The sequence below is a fragment of the Bos taurus genome, chromosome 20 (genome assembly GCF_002263795.3).
Source record: "Bos taurus isolate L1 Dominette 01449 registration number 42190680 breed Hereford chromosome 20, ARS-UCD2.0, whole genome shotgun sequence".
In the NCBI taxonomy this organism is placed as follows: Eukaryota; Metazoa; Chordata; class Mammalia; order Artiodactyla; family Bovidae; genus Bos; species Bos taurus.
This window is the reverse complement of record NC_037347.1, coordinates 23,511,774-23,535,940: the sequence shown is the minus strand read 5'-3', so window position 1 is coordinate 23,535,940 and position 24,167 is coordinate 23,511,774. Positions and strand designations below refer to the sequence as shown.

General features: G+C 35.7%; 1 protein-coding gene across 14 annotated transcripts in view; it reads right to left on the bottom strand.

Moving 5' to 3' along the window:
- Positions 1–24,167, bottom strand: part of SLC38A9 (solute carrier family 38 member 9) — a 101,492-nt gene that overhangs the window by 6,962 nt on the left and 70,363 nt on the right. For 13 of the 14 annotated variants that reach the window (XM_059878747.1, XM_024981320.2, XM_059878753.1 and 10 more), the window contains 4 exon segments: positions 17,142–17,248; positions 7,749–7,862; positions 5,610–5,758; positions 1,050–1,139 (listed from right to left, as the gene is read on the bottom strand). In XM_059878747.1, the coding sequence (XP_059734730.1) occupies positions 1,050–1,139; positions 5,610–5,758; positions 7,749–7,862; positions 17,142–17,248 (460 nt within the window). 14 annotated transcript variants of the gene reach the window in all.

The following is a 24,167-nucleotide window of genomic DNA, read 5'->3' as shown; positions in this document are numbered from 1 at the left end:
ACATAAAGCATCTGAGTTTAAAACTTATTTTACTTGCTAAGTTAATATAAAATACTATTTCCTGTTCATCTTTATAGCATCTGCTTGACAGAGTTTTTTATTCATCTCTCAAGTCTCTGTAGTTCCTCTGTATCTCAGTGATTATGGCTACTTCCTCAGAAACATCTGGAGATAGGCTTCCTATCTTTGATCTTTTATAAACTAATTATAAATTCTGAGTTGTTGAAGGACTGCAAGCATCTGCTTAAGACTGAGAACAGATGAATGTCTTGTTGGTATTCAGCATAATTATCAAAGATAGTAACAAAAATACCTAAACACATGACTGAGGAACCTACACTTACTTCTTTCCTTCCCTATACTTAATTTCCTTATAAACAGCTTAAAGGGAACTTGTAAATCCATTATATTTCACAAGTGTCAGGCTAAAGGTCTCCTCTTTTGTCTTTCGCTACTTTTATAGGAAAGGGTCTTCAAAAAAAGTAACTCAGTCCTGCTTTCTACAAGGTTAAGGAAGAAAAATTGGATCATTATAAATTTCAGTTTTCCATGAGAATCTGAGGTCACAACTTTAATCCCAGTCTACTCAATCTATCACAATATATTCGGAGAATGGATATTAAGCAAAGAGCCATCTGGGATCTAAACTTTCTGACTACAATTGACACTGAAATATGTTCTTGAGTAGAAATGGATTAAGAAAGTTGGGACATAGCCTTGACATATTAGAGACCTTCCAGGTACCCCAAGAAGTTATATGTTTCATATTAAAAATAACTTTATTTTGGATAAAAATACAGTGGAAAATTATGAGAAAAAGAGAAGGGGAAGGTACCTAAGGCTAAGGAAAATGGTGCTTCTAGAGTGAGGAATAAGCAAAAGTGGAAGATAAAGAGCCCCTTAACTGACACCAGTGAACTGCACTTGAATGTTAGCAATTTTAAATACTCACTGGAATTTTAAACAATTATATTAAGACAACAACAATAGGAAAAGCATAAAAATAAAGACCAATATGTAAAGGGGCAAAGTTGCCTTACAGTCAGTACCTTATGATTCCTCCTATGTTTGGGTAGAAACAGGCCATGATCACTCCAGCTCCCACAATAAACAGATTAAAAATCAACACGTGGAAAATGCTAAAAGTTGAGAAGAGAGTTTGAAGAAAGAAAAAATATAAAAACAGGCAAATTATAACAATGTGAGAATGAAATTCATTTCTATCATCTCTAAAATGAGAATGTCTTAAACTTGACAATAAAATTACAGCATAAATAGAAGGCAACAGGAGTACTCAATACTGGTGGTGGGACAGTGATATTGGCCCTTTCCTGCAATTATATAACTAGATTAAACTCTGTAGGAGCAAACTGGTCGTGTATATCAGGGTTTACATTCTTTCATCTGTAATTCCATTTGGGTGGAATATCATAAGAAAATTAAAAAACTATTAACATAAAGGTATTTGTAAAAAGAACTGCTGCTTTTGAATTGTAAAAAGAATTGATGCTTTTGAAACTGTGGTGTTGGAGAAGACTCTTGAGAGTCCCTTGGACTGCAAGGAGATCAAACCAGTCAATCCTAAAGGAAATCAGTCCTGAATATTCATTAGAAGGACTGATGCTGAAGCTGAAGCACCAACACTTTGGCCGCTTGATGCGAAGAACTGACTCACTGGAAAAGACCCTGATGCTGGAGGCAGGAGGAGAAGGGGACAATGGAGGATGAGACGGTTGGATGGCATCACCAACTTGATGGACATTGAATTTGAGCAAGTTCCAGGAGTTGGTGATGGACAGGGAAGCCTGGCGTGTTGCAGTCCATGGGGTCTCAAAGAGTTGGACACGACTGAGCGACTGAACTGAACTGATTTGTAAAAAGATAGAAGCATCCTAGAAATATGGCAGGGCAGCAATTTACTTGATGGAAACATTTTAAAATGTTAAAAATATATAATCACTGTTACCTAGATGGTAAAAATCTATCTAGGCAACTTGAGGAAAAAGCTAGTTAGATTTTTACTACACAAGAAAATCTTAAAATGTTTGAAAAAAATATCAGAAAGAAATACACTATAAGGGAGTAGTGATTGTGTTACAATTTGGGATTTGGGGTAGTTTTTCTTCATTTCTACACCTGATAAATTTCGTATGTTTTATAGTATTCCTTTGTAAAGTATTATTTTACTTTTATAATTAGAAAAATAAATTTTATCAAGGGAAAGGCAAAATGGGCAGGTTTTTATTTTTCAGATTTAGTCACGTAAAGCTATTCAGTATTTACCATGAGTAGAATATCAGCTAAGTAAATTGAACTAGATGTTAACAATTCAAGGCTTGTGAAATCAATTTTGGGACAGAAATAATCACATGGTAGATGGAATGTGATGCTTGAGAAATATCTCCATTTCCTCCCAAAATGATCCTTAAAAGTCAAAGTTACATATCAAAGCAATATTTTGAGCCCAAGTTATCAGAGGTTAATTAATCCCTGGGAAAGATTACAGAAAGAATTAAAAATGAGGAAAATTATTTATACAAATAAATGGTTAGTCATGTATCTTGATGAATTACAAAGATATTCAGGCTTCTAGATCTTACTATTTATCTAAAAACTCCAACCTTAAAATTGCTTCAGAGCTTTGAGACATTGGCTGGGCCTCTGTTATTTCTGTATTGTAAAAGGAAACAATTTTGTGTATTTTTCCAAAGCAGTGGTTCTCAAAGTGTAACCACGAACCTCAGGGAAGTTTCCAATTCCCTTCCAGGAAGCTCTGAGGTAAAAATTATTTTCCAGTCAGACAAAACATGCTTTGCAAAAGCAATGGTGGGTAAACTGCTGCCCCCTTAGATTGGATAGAGGTAGCTGCAACTATCTCTGTATTCTATACTGTATTCTTTACTGCCAAACATTCTCAAAAAAAAGTTTTATTAAAAATTGTCCTTGTTAAAGGACTGAAAATTATTAGTTTTTTTAAATCTCATACTTCGGTGTTGTTTTTGTTTGTTTTTGGATGCGCTGGGTCTTCACTGCGACCCGTGGGCTCTTCATTGCAGTGCATGAGCTTTCTCTAGTTGTGGTGCAAAATCTCATACTCTGAACAAACATCTTTTTAATATTCTGTATGATCAAATAGAAAGTATATAATACAGCACATCTGCTGCATGCTGAAGTACAATGGCTGCCTCGAGGAAAAGCACTTGTGCAACTGAACTGGGGGACAACCGTGCTGTTTTTTCCAAAGACCGTTTTTAATTGAAAGACAGACAAACTATGTTTCTTTAGATCTGGGTATGTGACAGACATTTTCTTAAAAATAAATGATATGATCTTATCATTTCAAGAAAAACAACTGGTAGTTTGTGTTGCCAATGATAACATTGAGCTTTCAAGTAAAAATTAGAATTTGGAGAGCTGGTATTTGCTACCATGAGAGCGGGACAGTATTGCAATATCTAAGACTTTTATAATGCAACTGGTGGTGATAATAGGGAAAGTGGGGTTTGATAATATATAATGAAATGGGTCAATATTTGGAAGATCTATAGAACTCAGTAAACCAGTATTTTCCAAATGACTAAACCTAATGTTATAAAATCATACATGGGTAGAAGATACAAACTGTAAGACAAACCAGTGGCTTTTAATGTAACTGAGTTTCAGATTCAACTAACTTTTAAAAACTACCACCTGTCAAGGTTTGGCACAGTAGCAAAGAAAAATACCCACAGTGATCTGGAAAGGCTATTAAAAGTACTTCCTTCTTGCTCCAACTATGTGTCCATGGGAGGGTGTATCTTCTTCATATATTTAAATAAAAATTACATATTACAACAGAATGAATGTAGAAAATAGGATAATTCAATGATCTACTAGCAAATCAGACATTAAAGAGTTCTGAAATGTAAAAAAATTTTTTGGAAATTGTTCGTTTTCAAAAATATCATTTATATGTTAACAAGTAATGGCTTTATTATTGCTTTTTAAGTAAATTAATAAACATTTTAAAAGTTTGGTTCTAATTTTTCGTGTTAAATATTGATGGATATAACTCACATAAACTAAAGTTCCTGGGGGGTCCTCAAATAAACCTTAAGAGTGTAAAGGGGTCCTGAGATCAAAAAGTATGCTCCAAAGTATGCAGAGTACTTGCAACTGTAGGATAAATGATGTGTTCCTGATGGTAGGGGAAGAAATGTAATCTGAATGAAAGAGGGAAATTCCAGACTTTTTCCAAGAAGAGAAAACATTCTAACAGCCAACATTATGCAAAATAACAGCAGAAAACAGGAATAATGCATTTACCTAGAATTTTTTTTTCATCTATGACTTAAAATGTATTTATTAGTAAATACGGCAGGGCATATAAACACAATAGGATTCTTACATTTACTGAAATCCAATGTGAGAACTGTAGTTGCTGCTGTTGTCAAGGCCAGAGGCTTGGTAACTCTTGACGTTGGCTTTTAAAAGTTTTTTGTTTTTAAAACTACATACTTATAACCAATTATTTGTTAAATGAGGGGAAAGACTGCATTACTTTACTTCAAATAAACTGGTTAAGACCACTCGTTTAGTTGGTTACAGCAAGTGTAACTTTTTTCAAATTTTATCCAAAAGCTTTCTTCATTTAAGATAATTTATTCCCAATAAAATAGGTTAGGACTAGGTACTTTTTACTGCTGCTTCTGCTGCTAAGTCGCTTCAGTCGTGTCTGACTCTGTGCGACCCCACAGACGGCAGCCCACCAGGCTCCCCCGTCCCTGGGATTCTCCAGGCAAGAACACTGGAGTGGGTTGCCATTTCCTCCTCCAGTGCATGAAAGTGAAAAGTGAAAGTGAAGTCGCTCAGTCGTGTCTGACTCTTAGCGACCCCATGGACTGCAGCCCACCAGGCTCCTCTGTCCATGGGATTTTCCAGGCAAAAGTACTGGAGTGGGGTGCCATTGCCTTCTCCAAGGTACTTTTTACTAGAATAATCTATAATAAAACTTAATGTAAGAGTAGGCATTAACCAGGGGCCCACAAGGAAGTTTCAGTAAATAGAAACTTCTCTTGGATAAGGGTGACTAGCTTTGAACAGATTTTTCAAGAGGACTCAAACTCTTTCATCGCCAATAAGAGATTAAAAATTATAGCAATCGTTACAGAAGCAAATAATAATTTAAACTTGCTATGTATCTCACGTTCAATCCTAAACCATTATTGTTTATGTAAAACTGCATGACTGGTAATAAATATACAAGTAAATACCAATAACTAAATGAGTTGCTTCTCATTAGCCATACATTACTAACACAGGTACTACTACATACTACTAACTTCTTGGCAAAGAGTAGATTAATAGCAACTAAATCACAAGATAAATATAGCTGATATCAGAGCTAACATAACTACATGGGCAGGAATTAACTTTAAATCATTCTGGACAAGGGAGCGGCTTCTATTTTTAAAGCACTTCTGGGAAAAGAACACCAAAGGTCTATCCTTAGTAATCATTTTCATTAGGCAAAGTTTCATAGCAAAAGGATCAGTCACATTTTAAACTGACCTGTTTGCACAGTCATTTGTTGCTTGGCACATCTTGCTGGTCAAGAGAAGAGCCCTTACCTAGGATAAACGTCACCGAAGACATGACCCAGTAGCTGGACGCGAGCCAAGTAGCCTAGAAGTGGATACACAGTCATCATCTGGAACAGCAGGAATATTCTTGCAATGAAGGACAGGATGTCACTGCTAGGGAAGTTGTCTAAAAAGTTCTAATCCAAGAAAGACAATAAAGTAATGTCACAAGTCAAATTCAATATATACAAATTTATAAAATGGAGTTTTTTGCTTATTTTGAACACAGGTGCCACTCAAATTGCATGGTTTTGTGGGCTGGCGCCCGTTCACAAACTATTTGCTAACTATTACTCTTCAATAGCTAAGTACAGAAATTAAAAGTAAGTATTTAGAAACTTAAAGAAATTCGACATTGGCATATTTTTGTTTTACAAAAGTATCAATCTGCAATTCATTTGACATTGAAACAACAACAAATAAGACCTTATTTACCACTGATAGTTTGAGAACTACTGCTCTGTTAGTATATGAGGTTTAAGTATAAATTTGTTTCAATAAATTTAAATAGCTAATTCAATGCTATTTCATTCTCAATAATTCTCTTATTTTTTCTCCTCTGATGCACTGTAGCATTTTTAAAGATTATAGAATAAAGTGAGAGTATATCTATTACTATCACTATTATCTATAGTCTATCAATAAATAGAAAAGAAATTTTTTCTACTTCCTTTCATGATTCTGTTCTCCATTTTCATTTGGCATCTAAGAAAAAGAAAGCCAATCACTCAGATTTTTTTTCCCTTTCAAATACAAATACCACAGATATTCTTATTCCCAAGGGAGTGGGCTTTATATGGGATTTTTCATATCAGGGGAATTTTCAGCAAACATTTGGCTGCCAAAGAACTTTTGGAATCAAGGAAATCAAGAGAACATTTCAAACTATCAAAGGAGCAATAAGTCAAATCTATTTATCTTGAAGAGATGAGAACATTATTACCACTATTATGCTGAAATAACTTTATAATTCATAGGTAATAAATCATATTTTGTACTCCACCACACTCTTAGAGGAATTTCTTCTGACTAGAATGAAAATCACCTGTGAATGCTACTTTCTCTGAGAACTTCTTCAGTTACATAAAACTAGAGATTATGCTATTCCCAGGTTTATGATGGGTCAAATCAAATAATATTATTTATGGCAGCCTTTTAGTAAAAGAATGTTTCTTTTATTCTTTCTGTCTCTTCCTCTCTCTTTTTTTTTTTAAATTTTATTTTATTTTTAAACTTTACATAATTGTATTAGTTTTGCCAAATATCAAAATGAATCCGCCACAGGTATACATGTGCTCCCCATCCTGAACCCTCCTCCCTCCCCACACCATCCCTCTGGGTCGTCCCAGTGCACCAGCCCCAAACATCCAGTATGGTGCATCGAACCTGGACTGGCAACTCGTTTCATACATGATATTTTACATGTTTCAATGCCATTCTCCCAAATCTCCCCACCCTCTCCCTCTCCCACAGAGTCCATAAGACTGTTCTATACATCAGTGTCTGTTTTGCTGTCTTGTACACAGGGTTATTGTTACCATCTTTCTAAATTCCATATATATGCGTTAGTATACTGTATTGCTGTTTTTCTTTCTGGCTTACTTCACTCTGTATAATAGGCTAGAAATAGTTTTTCTTTGCTTTTATGCTTGCCACCTAGTACCAAAATGAGTGTCAAATCTATTATCAGGGACTGATGAATTAAGAAACCAGTTTATTCAGGACATTTCCAGATCTGGACTTTAGAAAATCAGGGAACTGAATATAGTCTCTGTGAGGGTTTATAAATTCAAGACTGCTACTAGCATAATTATCCACACACACAGAAAAATAAGAAGCAAATAACAGGAATCATTTATTTGAGTACCACAGGTACCAGCAGACAGAAGGTTTTCTGAGAGACCTTCTAAAATCTATGGAGTATCTATTATGATATTTAATGGAAGAGGAAACTGAAGCTCACAAAGAACGGGGAAGGTGCCTGAATTCCCACATGTATGGTAAATAGAAGAGACTGGATTCAAACCCAGGCCTGTCTGGTAGTATACATTGCTACTGTATCACACTGCTTGCTTTGCAGATATGAAGGTGTAAACAATCACACAGAGAGGGTACACAGTGCCTTACCTGCTCTATACAATCTTTGGATAATGGTGGTGAAGGAAATGAAGCAAAAACCAGGACTCCAATATAGAGATAAGTTAATGTCACCAGCATATAAGCAATGGACAAGTCCCTCACCTGTAAAGAGAATAAAATTCCCACAATGATGAATAAATTTTTAGTATGTCTGAATAGGCTAAATAATAAGTGAAAGTGAAGTGGCTCAGTTGTGTCCGACTCTGCGACCCCATGGACCGTAGCCCACCAGTCTCCTCTGTCCATGGGATTTTCCAGGCAAGAATACTAGAGTGGGTTGCCATTTCCTTCTCCAAAATAATAAGACTGACAAATAAATATAATATTTATTTTTGCTCTCTCTGTGTAAATATATATCTCCTAGGTATCCAGGTTGCTCAGAGACATTTGTTAAAACAAAATTCACAGACTTTACAACTAGTCTGACAACTTTTTAAAAACTATCTGGAGTATGTAGACTAAGTTACCTGTTGGCAGGCTTAGAAAGTTAACATAAATGGTGGTTATCATGAGTGAAATTTGGACTTAATTTTGAAATGCAATTTATTTACCAAATTTTAAAATATTTAACTAAAATATAAAGCTAAGGGACAACAAGAAATCAAGAATAGGCTGCTTTCTGTATGACCTATGGAATTAAAAAAAATTTTTTTTTCTTTTTAGTGAATTAACTTTGTAGATCATCAAAGCATGCCTAGACCAAAAGAGACTGGTATATATTAAAATATATTTTATAAAATACAAAAGCTAGTTAAAAAGCAGACAGTAAGCAGGTATTAAGGACAAGCTTAATAAACCTAAACAGTAAACAAAAGGAAATCAAAAGGCAGCTGTTCAAACAGCTGCACAGTGTTATGATTGGAGCCAGTAAACAAATGCAGAACATTAAATAAAGTGGACTGCTTTCTTCCACTGCTGTTCCCACCCTCCCAACCATCCCCATGCAAAGTAAAAAGCTCCAAGATATTTAATGGAGCCAGCTGTCAGATCCAAACAGAACAGATCCCACAGCTCATAAATCTGGTCTCCATCACCACAAAAGTTATGGCCAAACAATTCAGCACAACTAAATTATGGCAATAAGCTTATTCATTTTTCATTTTAAACACAAATTACTTTGAAAGCTAAGAAAACAGATAAGAAAAAAATTATATACAATTTTGCTCTAGTTTGATACCACAGTAAGAAAACTGGACATGTGGTATTAGGAAACGTTTCTGATTTGGGGGAAACGTTTCTCCTTAAATGGGCTACAGCAATAGTAGAGAGTTCTAAACTTAAATGTTGATAAATTCACTTCAAAAGCAAGTAAACAAACAAACTATGAGAAACCCAAAAGTCAAGTCTAAGTTGACAATCAGCTTGAAAACAAAACAGGGATTTCAATCCCTAAATTAGATGGTAGAGGCTTCCCTGGTGGCTCAGATGCTAAAGAATCTGCCTGCAACACGGGAGATTTGGTTTCGATCCCTGGGTTGGGAAGATCCCCTAGAGAAAGAATGGCTACCTAGTCCAGTACTCTTGCCTGGAAAATCCCACAGACAGAGGAGCCTGGCAGGCTACAGTCCCTGGGGTTGCAAAGAGTCAGACACGACTGGGGCGACTAGCACTGTCACTAACACTTTCATTAGGCTATGGAACTACTGGAACCTGGATTATGGAGACTGCTTCCAGCGCTTTAAGAGTTTCTAACTGTGTAGGGGTAAACAAGGGGAAGACGAAAACACCTCCAGAGAAGTTTCAACGTCTCTTCTCTAGTTCTTGAAGCTCTAGGGCCCATCCCAGGCTAGACTTCAGTCACCCTTTGAGTTGCCCGGTGGTCTTGTGAGGTGTGAACAGAAATGGACCAGGCAACCCCCATATTCATAACAATGGGTAGGTGTCTCACAGAGTGATGTTTGAAAGTCATTCCACCCTCAGCTTACTCAGTATTACTCAAGAAGAAAGAAGTTTTGCAAAACACAAAATCTTGGAAGGCCAAAATGGTTGTGTCAGAGAGCTATGTATCCATATAAAGAGGGACAGCTACCATTTTATGGATAGTCTTTAGTCTGTATACCACCTGATCAGCATATTATTTTGGGCAGGCTTTCTGCAAAGATGTATAGCTTAGCAAACTGGGGAAAATCGGCAAAGATGCAAGGGCTTCCTGATGAGAGAGTTTCCCCCTTCTGCTTCCCTGTTCTTATAGCACTGCATACACATCTGAAATATAGCATCTACTACCCTATATTGTAATCATCATTAATTTTTATTATAAAGGAATCTATGATATGAGGATATCAACTGGAAAGAAAATATTCTTGCACACTCCGAAGTAGTCAAGGTTAATAGTTCTTCTATTATGTTGGTCTTCTAATTTTTCTATATCCAAGTTGGTCCCTACTACTAGACTATGACATCCCTGAGACAAGGACTGTGTCTTCACCTTTATATCCCCAATGTGTGCATGCGTGCAAAGCCGCTTCAGTTGTGTCTGACTCTGTGTGATCCTATGGACTGCAGCCTGCCAGGCTCCTCTGTCCGTGGGATTCTCCAGGCAAGAATACTGGAATGGATTCCCATGCCTTCTTCCAGGGGCTCTTTCTGACCCAGGGATCGAATCTGCATTTCTTACATCTCTTGCACTGGCAGGTAAGTTCTTTACCACTAGCGCCACCTGGGAAGCCCTATATCCCAATACCCAGGACAATACCTGGCACACAGCAGGAACTCAGTAAATACAGATAAAAATAATCATGTTGTCTACAATTATTAAGTGCTTCTAGGTACTAGGCTCTGTACAAAGCAGAGTACATACATTATCTCATTTAAAGTAGGTATAATCCTTTTCTTCATTTTATAGATAAATAAATTAGTGCAGAGAGGTTACAACACTTGTTCATGGTTACACAGTCAGTAGTTGGTGAAGTCAATATTCAAACCAAAGACTTTTTGGCTCCAAACTACATGCCCTTAGCTACTACAATGGAGAGTTAACCAGTTGAATAATACCTTTGTGTCACAGTTAATAAACAATAGGAAAGAAAACAGTGAAAGAGAGGTACCAAATAACGAGTAACAAAAGATAACAATAAAGTACACATACAGATGCAAGAGAAATAACAATGATTAGAAAAGATCTATTTCTCAGTGATTTAAATGTACATTCAGTAGAACTATGTCAAGAGTTGTAAAATAACTGTTTTCATCTGAAAATACTCTAATGAAAGAAATGATGTTTTAATATAAAAGCAGCTGAGGTTGAGCACGATCCTGGGAAACATGCCACCTATGAATAGCATGCACACATGTGTGCTTTGAACCCAAGCCATCACTATTCTAGGCCTGGAGATATGGCCTCTTAGAAGCCTCTTTAATGGAAAACGGCAGAAAAAAACCCATCTTTTAGAAAATGAGGCTCAAAGTAAAAAATATTTTTAAAAATCAGCACAAGTGACCATAAGAACTGGTAAATGTGTCAAGAACCCTGTACATTAATAAAGTAACTTACTCTGCCTCACAAATAAGCAGCAGCTGGCAGGGCTGGCAGTACAGAAGTAATGACAGGAAGGATGCCAAGTGGGGCACAAGTGGGCCTGGGAGCACATTCTGTTTCTCAAAAATGGTTTATAATCTTTCTGTTCCACATACTTTTCATAGTGACTATCCAGCGGAGCATTTACTGAAAAAGAGACAGGCCTACCCCAAACATTTACATAAAAAGTACTGCAGACATACATATAGTTGAGTAAACTACACAAGATTCATAAGAAGAGAAAAGTAAATAACAAGATATGAGCACCTTGAATAGTTTTAAAAGAAGTAAGCAGGGAATAAAACTAAATAAAGATAGGCAAAACAAAACAAGCATGGTATAGCTTCTGATTCAAACATGATGAGGAAATAGGAAGAGGGTGGTCCACAGATCCAGGATGGTTATAGAGCAAATATATTCTGATGATGAGGAATGAGTTGGATGATCTTCAACTCTACAACTTTCTTTGGGGTAAGGTATGTCTTACTAAAGAACAGAAACTATATCTCATTTAGTTACATAGGTAAAAATATGTTTAGTGAAAAGAAAACCTCATGAAATTATGTCAAATTTGGAAAACCTGGAAAATTTGAGCACTACCCCTGTTTAGGAGCCTCACTATTCTTTACAAATGTCTTCAGATCCAAGTACAACTATAGTTTATATAGATGAGAATGAGGCTTTTTCTATTCTTATGTTTTCTTTTCTATTTTCAAAGTTTTTTTCTTTTTTTTTTTTACTGATCTCTGAATGACTAACCCAAAATCAACATTAAAAATTCCAAGTTCCTGACAAGCTTCACATTTTCTGCCTTAAATCTCAAGAAAACATTATATCATGGTATTAACAAAACTTCAGTGACTCAAATTACTTACTGAAACCTCCTTGAATAAATCAAATGACAAAGTTTTCTCAGAATATAGTATGTATTTAGCTTAATTTATACAACGAAAAATGAAAAGTGTTAGTCACTCAGCTGTGTCCGACTCTTTGTGACCCCACAGACTGTAGCTCGCCAGACTCCTTTGTCCATGGAATTCTCCAGGTAAGAATACTAGAGTGGATAGCCATTCCCTTCCCCAGGGGATCTTCTAACCCAGGGATTGAACCTGCATCTCCTGCACTGCAGGCAGATTCTTTACTGCTGAGTCACTGGGGAAGCATTTTATACACTGGTTTCAACCAATTAAGACAGTAAGAAGACATCATCCATTTAAACTTTTACTTCTAAGCCTTTAAAAAACTATTTTCCACAAGTGACTAAAGTTGAGCCAAATTTTATTACCTGAACCTCACATACTAGTTCTACAAAATGCTAGTCCCCCAACTCAGTAGAAACAAGAACTCATTTATGGTTGTTTACATATGGAATACAGATTGCAAGGTCCATTGAGTGATACAGTATGAAAGGCAGGACTCTTCCTATGTACTTTGGGGACCATAAGACAGAAATATTTACCTCTCTATTCAGTCTGCTTCTCGCACTGAGGAATGCATACCTTCAGATAAGCTGATGTGAATTTCAAGAAAAGCTATTCCTCTTAAAAATTTTCAGGACCAAAACTAGGTATAGACAGTCTTCTCTTTCTATGGGAGTATGAGATTGTGTCATGGGGGTTACCTGGTGGCTCAGAAGGTAAGGAGTCTGCCTGCAATGCAGGAGACCTGGTTTTGGTCCCTGGCTCGGGAAGATCCCCTGGAAAAGGGAATGGCAAACCACTCTAGTATTCTTGCCTGGAGAATCCCTGTGGACAGAGGAGACTGGTGGGCTGCAATTCCTGGGGTCGCAAAGAGTTGGACACGACTAAGCGACATGAGACTGTGAAAGTGCCCCAACACCTCTTTGAGGAAGATGCCTTTGCAGCTGCAGCACTGTTGGGGTCGGCCGGCTCCTCCCTCATGCTGTTCACTCACTGGGAACAGGTGAGTCAGGAAGCTGCGTTGCAGCCAAGGCTTGCAAATACTGGGGAGATACCTCACCAGGAAGAATTACAGGAAAACACCTCACCGAGGAAGAATTACTCCAACCAGCCACAACATAAAATCTCTGGAGAAGGGGTGTGCGGACTAGATCAGAGGCACAAAGGAAAATAATCTAAAAGTGAAAGGACCAGTTCAGATGCCAATCAAGACTCTGGGAGTCACTAGGAAAAAAACTTCTTGAGGTGAAGGTTTCTAAGGTGTTAAGATTTTCTGAAGTTGATTCCAGATGAGGATCCATAAGTGATTCATTGACTTGTACAGTCCTTCCTGCATTGGCAGGTGGATTCTTTACCACGGTACCACCTGGGAAGCCCCCAGTTACTACTTTATGCAAGTTGAAATCCTGTGGTAACCTAAATTTGAACCATGTTGTTAGGGGGAGCTGATAAAATCTAACTAAGCCACAAGCAACTGAAATTCATGCATATGGGAACTGTACAAAGTGAAGTCTGCCTGTAACTTAACTCATTGTTTTAAGACTGTTTTCTAGTAAGACAAACTAATTATGAGTACAATAAAAATATACATGAGTGTTTAGGATAAGATATGAGATTCCACTAAAATTGTTTTCTTCACCCCCAGATTCTCAGGTATACAAGGTGTTCTCTCTCATTAAGGGGACTTTGGTGGTGAAGTTTGAGAAACACAGCCTTATGGATAGAATGACCCAAAACATGAGAATCCAACTTCACAAAATTGGTTTCTGTGGTACTTGGTTTAAATTAGCATTAGAGATCAGTTGAGTAGGATAGAAAGGTATCCTGGCTGAAACCAAAGTATACACTGTTAACTACATACACTATTCCTGTGATGATACAAAAGATATCTTCCACGTATCTCGAAACTTCCTAAAATTTGTGATTGGCAGCTTAGTTCAAGTGGCAAGTAGTCAGGAAATTTGTGAAGAAGGTGAGAGGGATTTAAAAGTAAAAGCCATAAAGTATATTCTCAATTTTTCCTTTACACTCCAAAGTTCCAAATGTTCATTTAGGATAGTAAGATTTTCTTCCTATTCCCTCCAAAGATTTAAAACTGTTTATGACAGAAGTACAATAATATTAAACATTTCTAAAATAAAAACTGAATCTAAAGTGTGAGGGTAATAGAAAAAGAAAAAAACTGCAAAAATACATTTGCCTAGGAAAAGTTATAGAAAATGGTAAGAGACCTTAATTCTTAAGTTTTCCAAAAGTCAAAGCAAAAATAGAAACAAGAATAGTTATATGACCCTTATTATCAAATAATGAGTTCATTAAGGAAATGTTTTCCTAGCCTTGAACAGAGAAAATTTTCTGTCTACTGTCTTTACATAAAGGATGCTGAGCAATTTAACAAAGAATATCTCAATTACAGTTCTTATAAAACAATGAAGCAACATTAAACACATGGCTTTCTTGTATTACTATGAACCCTTGATAAAAGCTGCTTTTAATATTAAAATCTAGTACAGTGATGAGAGAAGAGAGAAAGAAAGAACTGATGTGGTTGAGTTATTTATTGTTCAGAGAGTCTAACTTGTCAATATCATACAAAGAAATCTTGGAGAAGACTTAATATGTTCACATTGCAAGACAAATTTAAAGGCACTAGAAAAAGCATGAAGGATATTCTCTCCTGTTAGCAGAAAGATCCACAGTTGCAAAGGGTCAGACATGACTGAGTGACTAACACTTTCACCTTTCAATAATTGTATAGACTCCTATTAGAACTTCATCATGATTTTCGTTTATATGGTTAGAAGCTATCAAGCCAAATTCAAATTTTACTAACAAGGCCACAGGTAACTGGTTAAGTTCTGCTTTCTTTGGGTTTAGTTTGCTCTTTTTTCCCCCAGTGTCTTAAGGTAGAAGGTTAGATTACTGATTTGAGATTTTTTTTTAATGTAGGTATTTACAGCCATAAATTTCTCTCTAAGCACAGTTTTAGTGCATCCCATATATTTTGATATGTTTTATCTTGTAGTGAACTCCGGGAGTTGGTGATGGACAGGGAGGCCTGGCGTGCTGTGATTCATGGGGTCGCAAAGAGTTGGACATGACTGAGCGACTGATCTGATCTGATCTTCATTTTCAGTAATCTCAAAGTACTTCCCTAATTTTTCTTGTAATTTTTTCCCTTGAACTCATTAGTTAGGAGTATGTTGTTTAATTTCCACATATTTGTCAGTTTCTCAGATTTCTTTCTGGTATTGATTTCTAATTTCATTGTGGTCAAAGAACATACTTGGTATGATTTCAGTCCTTTCAAGTGTATTATGACTTGTTCTGTGACTCAGCATATGGTCAGTCTTGGTAAATGTTTCATGTGTTTTTGAAAAGAATGTGAATTCTGCTGTTGTTTAAGACTTTTATAAATGCCTGGTAGGCTGATAGTGTTTTTCATGCTTTCGATATCTTTACTTATTGTCCATTTGCTCCATCAATTATTAAGGGAGGGTTGATGAAATCACTAATTATTAATATAATTGTGGATTTCTCTACTTCTTACAGTTAAGACAGTTGCTGTTTCCTTTACTTGGAAGCTCTGTTACTGGGAGCATACATGTTTAAGATAATTATGTCTTCTTGATGAACTGGTCCTTAAAGATCATCATATAATGTTCCTCTTTATCTTTGGCAATACTCCTTGTTCTGAAGTCTGCTTTGTCTGATATTAAAATAGCCTCTCCATCTCTCTTACGCTTAGTGTCTTCATGATCTCTTTATATGTAAAGTAAGTTTCTTGTAGACAGTATATAATTAGGTTTTGCTTTTAATCAGACTGACAATCTCTTTTAATTGTAGTATTTAGACCATTTTTAATGTAAGTATCAACACAACTGGGTTGAATCTATTATCTTTCTATTTGTTTTCTATCCAGTAGTCATATATGGCTGTGAGAGCTGGACCACAAAAAAAGCTGAGCACCAAAGAAATGACTCTTTCGAATTGTGGTGCTGGAGAGAAGACTCATGAGAGACTCTTGGGTTGCAAGGAGATCAAACCAGTCAATCCTAAAGGAAATAAACCCTGAATATTAATTGGAAGGACTGATGTTGAAATTGAAGCTCCGATACTTTGGCTACCTGATGCTAAGAGCTGACTCATTGGGAAAGACCCTGATACTAGGAAAGATTGAAGACAACAGGAAAAGAAGGCGGCAGAGGATAAGTTGATTACATAGCATTACTAACTCAATAGACATGCATTTGAACAAACTCCGGGAGATAGCGAAGGACAGGGGAGTCTGGCATGCTGCAGTCCATGGGGTTGCAAAGAGTCGGACACAACTTAGTGACTGAACAACAACTCTCTTACACTTAATGTCTGCATGGTATATCTATATTTAAAGTAAGTTTCTTGTAGACAATATATAGCTTTTTTTTTTAGTCAGACTGACAATCTCTTTTAATTGTAGTATTTAGACCATTTTTAATGTAATTATTAATATGATTGAGTTTGAATCTATTGTCTTTCTATTTGTTTTCTATTTGTACCATATATTCTTTGTTTCCTTTTTCTTGTTTTCTTTTAGATCACTTGGGTATTTTTAAAGATCTCACCACTAATGGCTACCAGCTATACATCTTTTTTTTTTTCCTTTTTTTAGTGAGTGCTCTAGAGCAAACTATTATGGCCCATGGATGAAATATGGCCAACTGTCTGTTTTAGTAAATATAATTTTCTTGTAACACAGGCACTACCCACTTGCTTACATATTATTTATAGTTACTTTTCGTGCCACAATAGTAGAGTTGGGTAATTGCAATCCCATGGCCCATAAAGTCTAAGATATTTACCACCTGAACCTTTAAAGAAGAAGTTTGCTGACCATTGTTTTGTGGTTTACATTTAAAAATTAAGGTTTAGTAACAAAAGTCAATTCCTCAGGTAATTACTCACATTATTTTCTTGGTTCTTGTTGTTCTTCAAGAGTGTGATAATACAATTATGAATAAAGAAAGCAAGGGTAAGCACCCCAGTCAGTTGTGGAAACTGAAATCTTATCTCTAGGAGAAAAAGAGAGAAGAAAAAACATGCATTAAAACTGACAACTGGAAAATGAGTACTAGTAGCTGAATAAAATGCCTTTATAAAGTTCCTCAAGGCTAACATTATACTTGAACAAATACTTGAAAAGGGAAAGAAGAGGAATCAAGAAATCATGCCTGTGGGGATACTTTATCATTTTTGGCCAAGCTTGGCAGCATGTGGGATCGAACCCATGCCCCCTGTGTTGGAAGCATGGAGTTGAAACCAGTGAACCACCAGGAAAGTCCATGTGAGGGTACTTTCTATTAGTTGTTTCTGTTTGAGGTCATACAACTAGTATGTTGCAGAGCAAGATCAAATTCAGGGTCTGAACGAAAAATGGGCAGAAGACCTGAATATACGTTTTTCAAAAAAAGATACACAGATAGTCAAAAGGCACATGAAAAAATGATCTACACTGCTAATCATCAGAGAAATTCAAATTAAAACCAAAATGTGATACTACCTTGCATCTCATACAAAATGGCTATCATCAAAACAGAACTACCATGTTGACCCAGTAATTCCACTACTGGGTATTTATCTGAAGAAAATGAAAACACTAATTTGAAAAGATAATGCATTCCAGTGTTCATAGCAGTTACTCTGAGGTGTTCCAACAATATAAGTTAAAAAAAAAGCCCCATTGAGACAGACCTCAACAGAAAGATACTTTCTAACAAGAAAAAGAATGATCACTTCAGATCAACAGCATTATACTTACATAATTATAACAAAGCTCCAATATTTTAGAAGATGATAAAATTATCATTTGTACATGATAGGCCTACCTCAAGAAATAAGAAAAATCTCAAATAAACATTTTTATACCTAAAGAAACTAGAAAAAGAACAAATAAATCCCAAAGTTAAAAGGAAGAGAAATAACAAAGATCAGCAAGAAATAAATGAAATAGGGATTAAAGAGATAATAGAAAAGATCAACAAAACTAAGAGCTGGCTTTTTTTGAAAGATAAAATAGATAAAACTTCAGCTAGATTAACCAAGAAAAAAAAGAGAGGATTCATATAAGTGAAACTACAAAGAGAAGACACCACAACTAATACAACAGAAATACCAAAGATCATGAGACTATGTGAACAATTATACACCAAAACACCAACAAATTGGACAATCTAGAAGGAATGAATAAATTCCTAAAAACATGCAAACTCCCAAGACTGAATCATGAAAAAACAGAAAATCTGAACAGACTAGAGATTGAATTAATAATTAAAACCTTCTCAACAAACAAAAGTCTAGGACTAGATAGCTTCTCTGTGAATTCTACCAATCAAGAATAGTATCCTTCTCAAGCTCTTCTAAAAAATAAAAGAGAAAAACACTTCCAAACTCATTTTACAAAGCCAGAATTAACCTGATACCAAAGCTAGACAAAGACACTACAAGAAAAGAAAATTACAGGCCAATGTCCCTGATGAACACAGATACAAAAATTCTCAATAAAATATTAGCAATCCAAGTTAAACAATTCATTAAAAGGATTACATACCATTATCAAGTGAGATTTATTCCAGGGATGCAAGTGTGGTTCAACATGTACAAATCAATCATTGTAATCAATGATACCACATTCAATCAATCAATACACCACATTAACAAATTAAAGAATGAGAATCATATGATCATTTCAATAGATGCAGAAAAAGCATTTTACAATAAGCTTAAGTCACTCAGTCATGTCTGACTCTGCGATCCCATGGACTGTTGTAGCCTGCCAGGCTCCTCTGTCCATGAGATTCTCCAGGCAAGAACACTGGAGTGGGTTGCCATTTCCTTCTCCGGGGCTCCTGTAGGGGAAATTAGAATTGGATGCCACAAGTCCAGGGGAGCCTCCTGGGCATGTTCATTATCAGAATGTTCCTCTCCTTTGTAAAGCATTTCTGACTGTTTAATTGTGAACCATTCAAGGGCCATTGCCCTTCTGATCTTAACATATCTAATATGCACCCCAAAGATCTTTCCCCTGGTACACATGAAATATTTCCCATTTTTATAAGCTTTATAACACCAAAACACAAAAGATGCAGACAAATTCCAAGAAAAACGGCACAGATTCCAGCATCGATGAATATAGATGAACTGATTCCCTGATCCTATAAAACAAATGAACTAATTGCAACTAGGCTACCCACCCCCTCAAGAACTAGCTTCCAAATGAACCAGTTCCAACTGGACCAGTTCCCAAATCAGGTAAATAAATGTACCCTACAAATGAGCTAATATCAACTAGGGTGGGCCTGCCCCATTAGAACTAGTTCTCAACGAACCGGCTCAGAGTAGAGTCCAACAATACCTCCCCTTTGCAAATGGGTACCCAACCAAATTGGCTTGTCCTGTAAAGGAAAAGCCCAGATTGATGGGAAAAAATGTTTGCAGTGTGCACACTGGAGGGACTTACCCTCCAAAATCGAGCCTGAACACCAATTTATGATATTAACTCTCAAATAACTGGGTATGGAGGGAAAGTACCTCAACATAATAAAGGCCATATATAAGACAAACCCAGAACTAATACCACATTCAATGATGATAAGCTAAAAACTTTTCCTCCAAGAACAGGAATAAGACAAGGATGACTACTCTTGCCATTTTTATCCAACACAGTATTGAAAGTCTTAGAGCAAGAAAAGAAATAAAAGGCATCAAAATTGGAAAGGAAGAAATAAAACTGTCTCCATTTGTTGAGGATATAATACTATATACAGAAAACCCTAAGAATGCCACCAAAAAATTTTTAGAACCAATACACAAAATCAGAAAACTTGGGGGGTATTATTTCAACATACAAAATCTGTTGTGTTTCTATACACTAATAACAAACTATCAGAAGAAGAAATTAAGAAAACAATCCCATTTATAGTAGCATCAAAAAGAATAAAATACCTAGATATAAATTTAGCCAAGGAGTTGAAAGACCTATAAAATCTGTAAGACATGATGAAAGAAATTGAAGACACAAATAAATGGAAAGTGACTCCAAGTTCATGAATCGGAAGAATCAATATTGTTAAAATGTCTATACTACCCAAAACAATCTACACATTCAATGCAATCTCCATCAAAATTTCAATGACATTTTTCACAGAAATAGAACAAACAGTCCTGAAATGTGTATAGAAACATAAAAGACTCCAAGCAGCTAAAGCAATCTTGGGAAAGAAGTATGAAGCTGGTGGCATCACACTTCCTGGTTTTAAACTTTATTACAAGATACAGTAATCAAAACAGCATGGTATTGACAAAGAACAGACACATAGATCAGTGGAACAGAGTGCTCAGAAATAAATCCACACACATACAGCTGATTAATTTATGACAAAGAAGTCAAGAATATACAATGGGGGAAGAATAGCCTCTTCAATAAATGCTATTGGAAAAACCGGGAGACACATGCAAAAGAATGAAACTGGGCCCCCCTATCTTAAACCATACACAAAGATCAACTCTAAATGGATTAAAAACTTGAAAGTAAGACCTGAAACCATAAAACCCTGAGAAGAAAACATGGGCAGGACGGTAAGCTCCATGATACTGATCTTGGCAGTGATATTTTTATTTCATGACAAAAGCAAAGGCAACAAAAACAAAAATAAACAAATGGAACCATATCAACCTAACAAGCTTCTGTAGAGCAAAGGAAACCATTGACAAAATGAACAGGCAACCTACAAAATGGGAGAAAGTGTTTGCAAATCATGTACTGGATAAACAGCTAATAATCAAAATATATAAATAACTCATATAACTCAATAGCAAGAAAATAAACAATCTGATTGAAAACATGGGCAGAGAACTAAATATGGACATAACCAACTATAGTCAGTCAAAAAACAGACAAAATTAATCTTTGGGGTTAAAAGTTAGAACAGTGGTTATCTCTGCAGGGCAATACTAACTGGTAGGGAGAATGAGATGGATTTCTGGGGTGCTATTAATAGTAATTTCTGATTTTGAACAGGGTGCTGGTTATCTGATTTGTTCAGTTTGTGAAAATTAATCAAGCTGTACACTCAGGAACTGTGCACTTTTATTATAAATGTATGCTATACTTTAATTAAAAAGTTCAAAAGCAAAAACAACAAAAAATGTGGGGTATATATATACTATTTAAAGTACATGTGGTTACAAAATTATGTTTTTCTGGCTGCAGATTAACACAATGCTGCTATCAAATCACCCCATAATCCTTGAAAATCAGTGTCTGAGTCTCTTTTTGAAGTCAGTTTCAAAGCATTTAACAGCTTTTCATTTTAAAAATGTAATCTTAATTGCAGTCTTAAATTGTTAAAAGTTAAACAGTATCACAAGGTTTCTAACAAAAACCAGTTTCATACCTTTCACATTTCCCATCCTGAATCCTGTTTCCCAGAAGCAACTAATTGTAACTCTTTTTTTTTTTTTTTAGATGTCAAATATTGTTAATTTTGCTTCACTGAGTGCTATATTTTTATATATTCCTTTACAGAATGTTGAAGTTTGTTTAGACAGGCACATACATTACTTTAATATCTCTTCTATCCTTTCAGCATATGTTTTCTCAAACAGCTTTATTGGTATTTAATTCATAGATGATATTTAATTCATATATCATGGTGCAGTGGTAAAGAATCTACTTACCAGTGCAGTAGACCCAGGTCTGATCCCTGGGCTGTAAGGATCCCCTAGTGGAGGAAATGACAACCAAATCCAGTATTCCTGCCTGGAAAATTCCATGGGCAGAGGAGCCTGGAGAGCTGCAGTCCATGGGGTTGCAAAGAGTCAGACACAACTGAGTGACTGAGCATGTACACTATCATACCATTCACCCATTTAGTTTACAAACTGGTAGTTTTTAGTATATTCAGAGTTGTATGACCAGCACCAGGATCAATTTACAACAGTTTACAAAGAAACTCCACATTCATTAGCCATCATTCCTCATTTCCACCTAAACCTCCCATCCCTAGTCAATCACTATTCTACTTTATGTCTCTGAAGATTTTCCTATTCTGAATATTTCATATGAAAGGACTCAGTCAATATGTGGACCTTTGAAACTGGGCTCTTTCACTTAGCATATATTCCAGCTTCATTCATGTTGTGGCATTAATTAGTACTTCCTTTCTTTTTATGACCAAATAATATTCCACTGTATGGATATACTACAATTTATCCATTCATTGATGAACATTTTGGTTGTTTCCCTTTTTGAACTATTGTGAATACTGCTTCACATGCAAGTATTTCTTTCAACACCCTTTTTCAGTTCTTTTAGATACATACCTAGGAGTGGAATTGCATGTTCATATGGTTATTCTGTGTTGAACTTTATAAGGAAGTGCCAAAGTATTTTCCATAGGACTGAACCTTATTACAATTCCACCAGCAATGTATAAGGGTACCAATTTTTCAACATCCTTGCCAACATTTCTTTTCCATTTGTTTAATTATAGCCATCTGAATGGGTGGAAGTGGTATCCCCGTAACTCTTTTAACTATTTAGCATATCTTAAATTTATAATCTATTTTTAAGTAATATGCTTATATTCCTTTTTCTTTACTTTTAAATTTTAGACATGAGCCATTGATTTTCCACCAGAAGGCTTTAGGACTTTTATATCACGATCACCCTTCACTTCCCCATGTCTTATTCCCCTAATATAATCATAATTCTGATTTTATAAAATCAAAGTTTTCATTTTTATGATTATTATCTGTTATTCACAGTTAAGCTATGGAATCTATTACTATTATTACACTCTTCTTTCTTATATAAAATACTTGTGTTGACCTGTATTATTGGAAGTCATAGGTGACTTTTTTCCTTTTCGGTTGCCTAATTTTCTAGTTAACACTAATTCTTCCCTAAAATCTCCAAAATAATGGAAAAACTCCACTCTATCTATATAACACATCAATAACCTTTTCCATTTTATTATTATTATTATTATTTTTAATGCCTCTTGGAGCCATCTGTCTACCTGCTATAATCTGGGCTGGCTGCTCCCTAGGCCTGCTGCACAGCTGTTTCCTAGGATTTCCCTTCACCATCATTCTGGGAATTTCTTGATAGTCTACTTCTTTTTGGTGAAGCACATTTTGCAGTATTTTCCTGAGAAAGAGTGCATGGAAGGTAAAATTTTGTGAGACTTTCCAAAAATACCTTTATTATATACTCTAACAGTTGGATGAGAGTATGGTGGGCTTTAGGATTTTAGGTCAAAATAATTTATTCTGAGACCTTTGATGACCTTCTATTGTCTTTTTCTTTCAGAGCTGTTGTTAAAAAGTCTGATACTCTTCTGATTCCAGACCTTTTGTACAGACTTGTGCTTAGTCCCTGAAAGCTCCTCTCTTTATCCCTGGTGTTGTGAAATTTCATAATGATACGCTTTGGTGTGGGTCTTATTCACAATGTTTTGGGCCCTTATGTATAGAAACACATGTTCTTCAGTTCTGAGGAAATTTCCTCACCATGTTCTCTCTTCTCTATGGTACTATTTTCAGTTGGATACTGGACCACCTAGATTAATTCTCTATTTCCTCATCTTTTCTGTCCTATATTTTTCCTTTCTTCCTTCCAGTCATCCATCCATCCATCCATCCACATTGTCTAGTCTTTTGAGAAGGTTAGCTTTATCTTCCAAATTTTCTTTGAATTCTTAATTTCTATCCATATTTTATTTCCAATGGTATTCAAATATTGTTTCATGGATATCACTGTCTTTTGTCACTTTGAGGATGTAATTTTTTAGAATTTTGCTTTTGTTCCCTCATTATTTTCCCTTTAGGTTCCTTTTTTTTATCTTTCTTGTTTTATTTTTATGTAAGAGGTTTTCCACAGATATCCAGTGATATTCAGTTATATTAACATTTAAAAGTGAAGCACTAAAA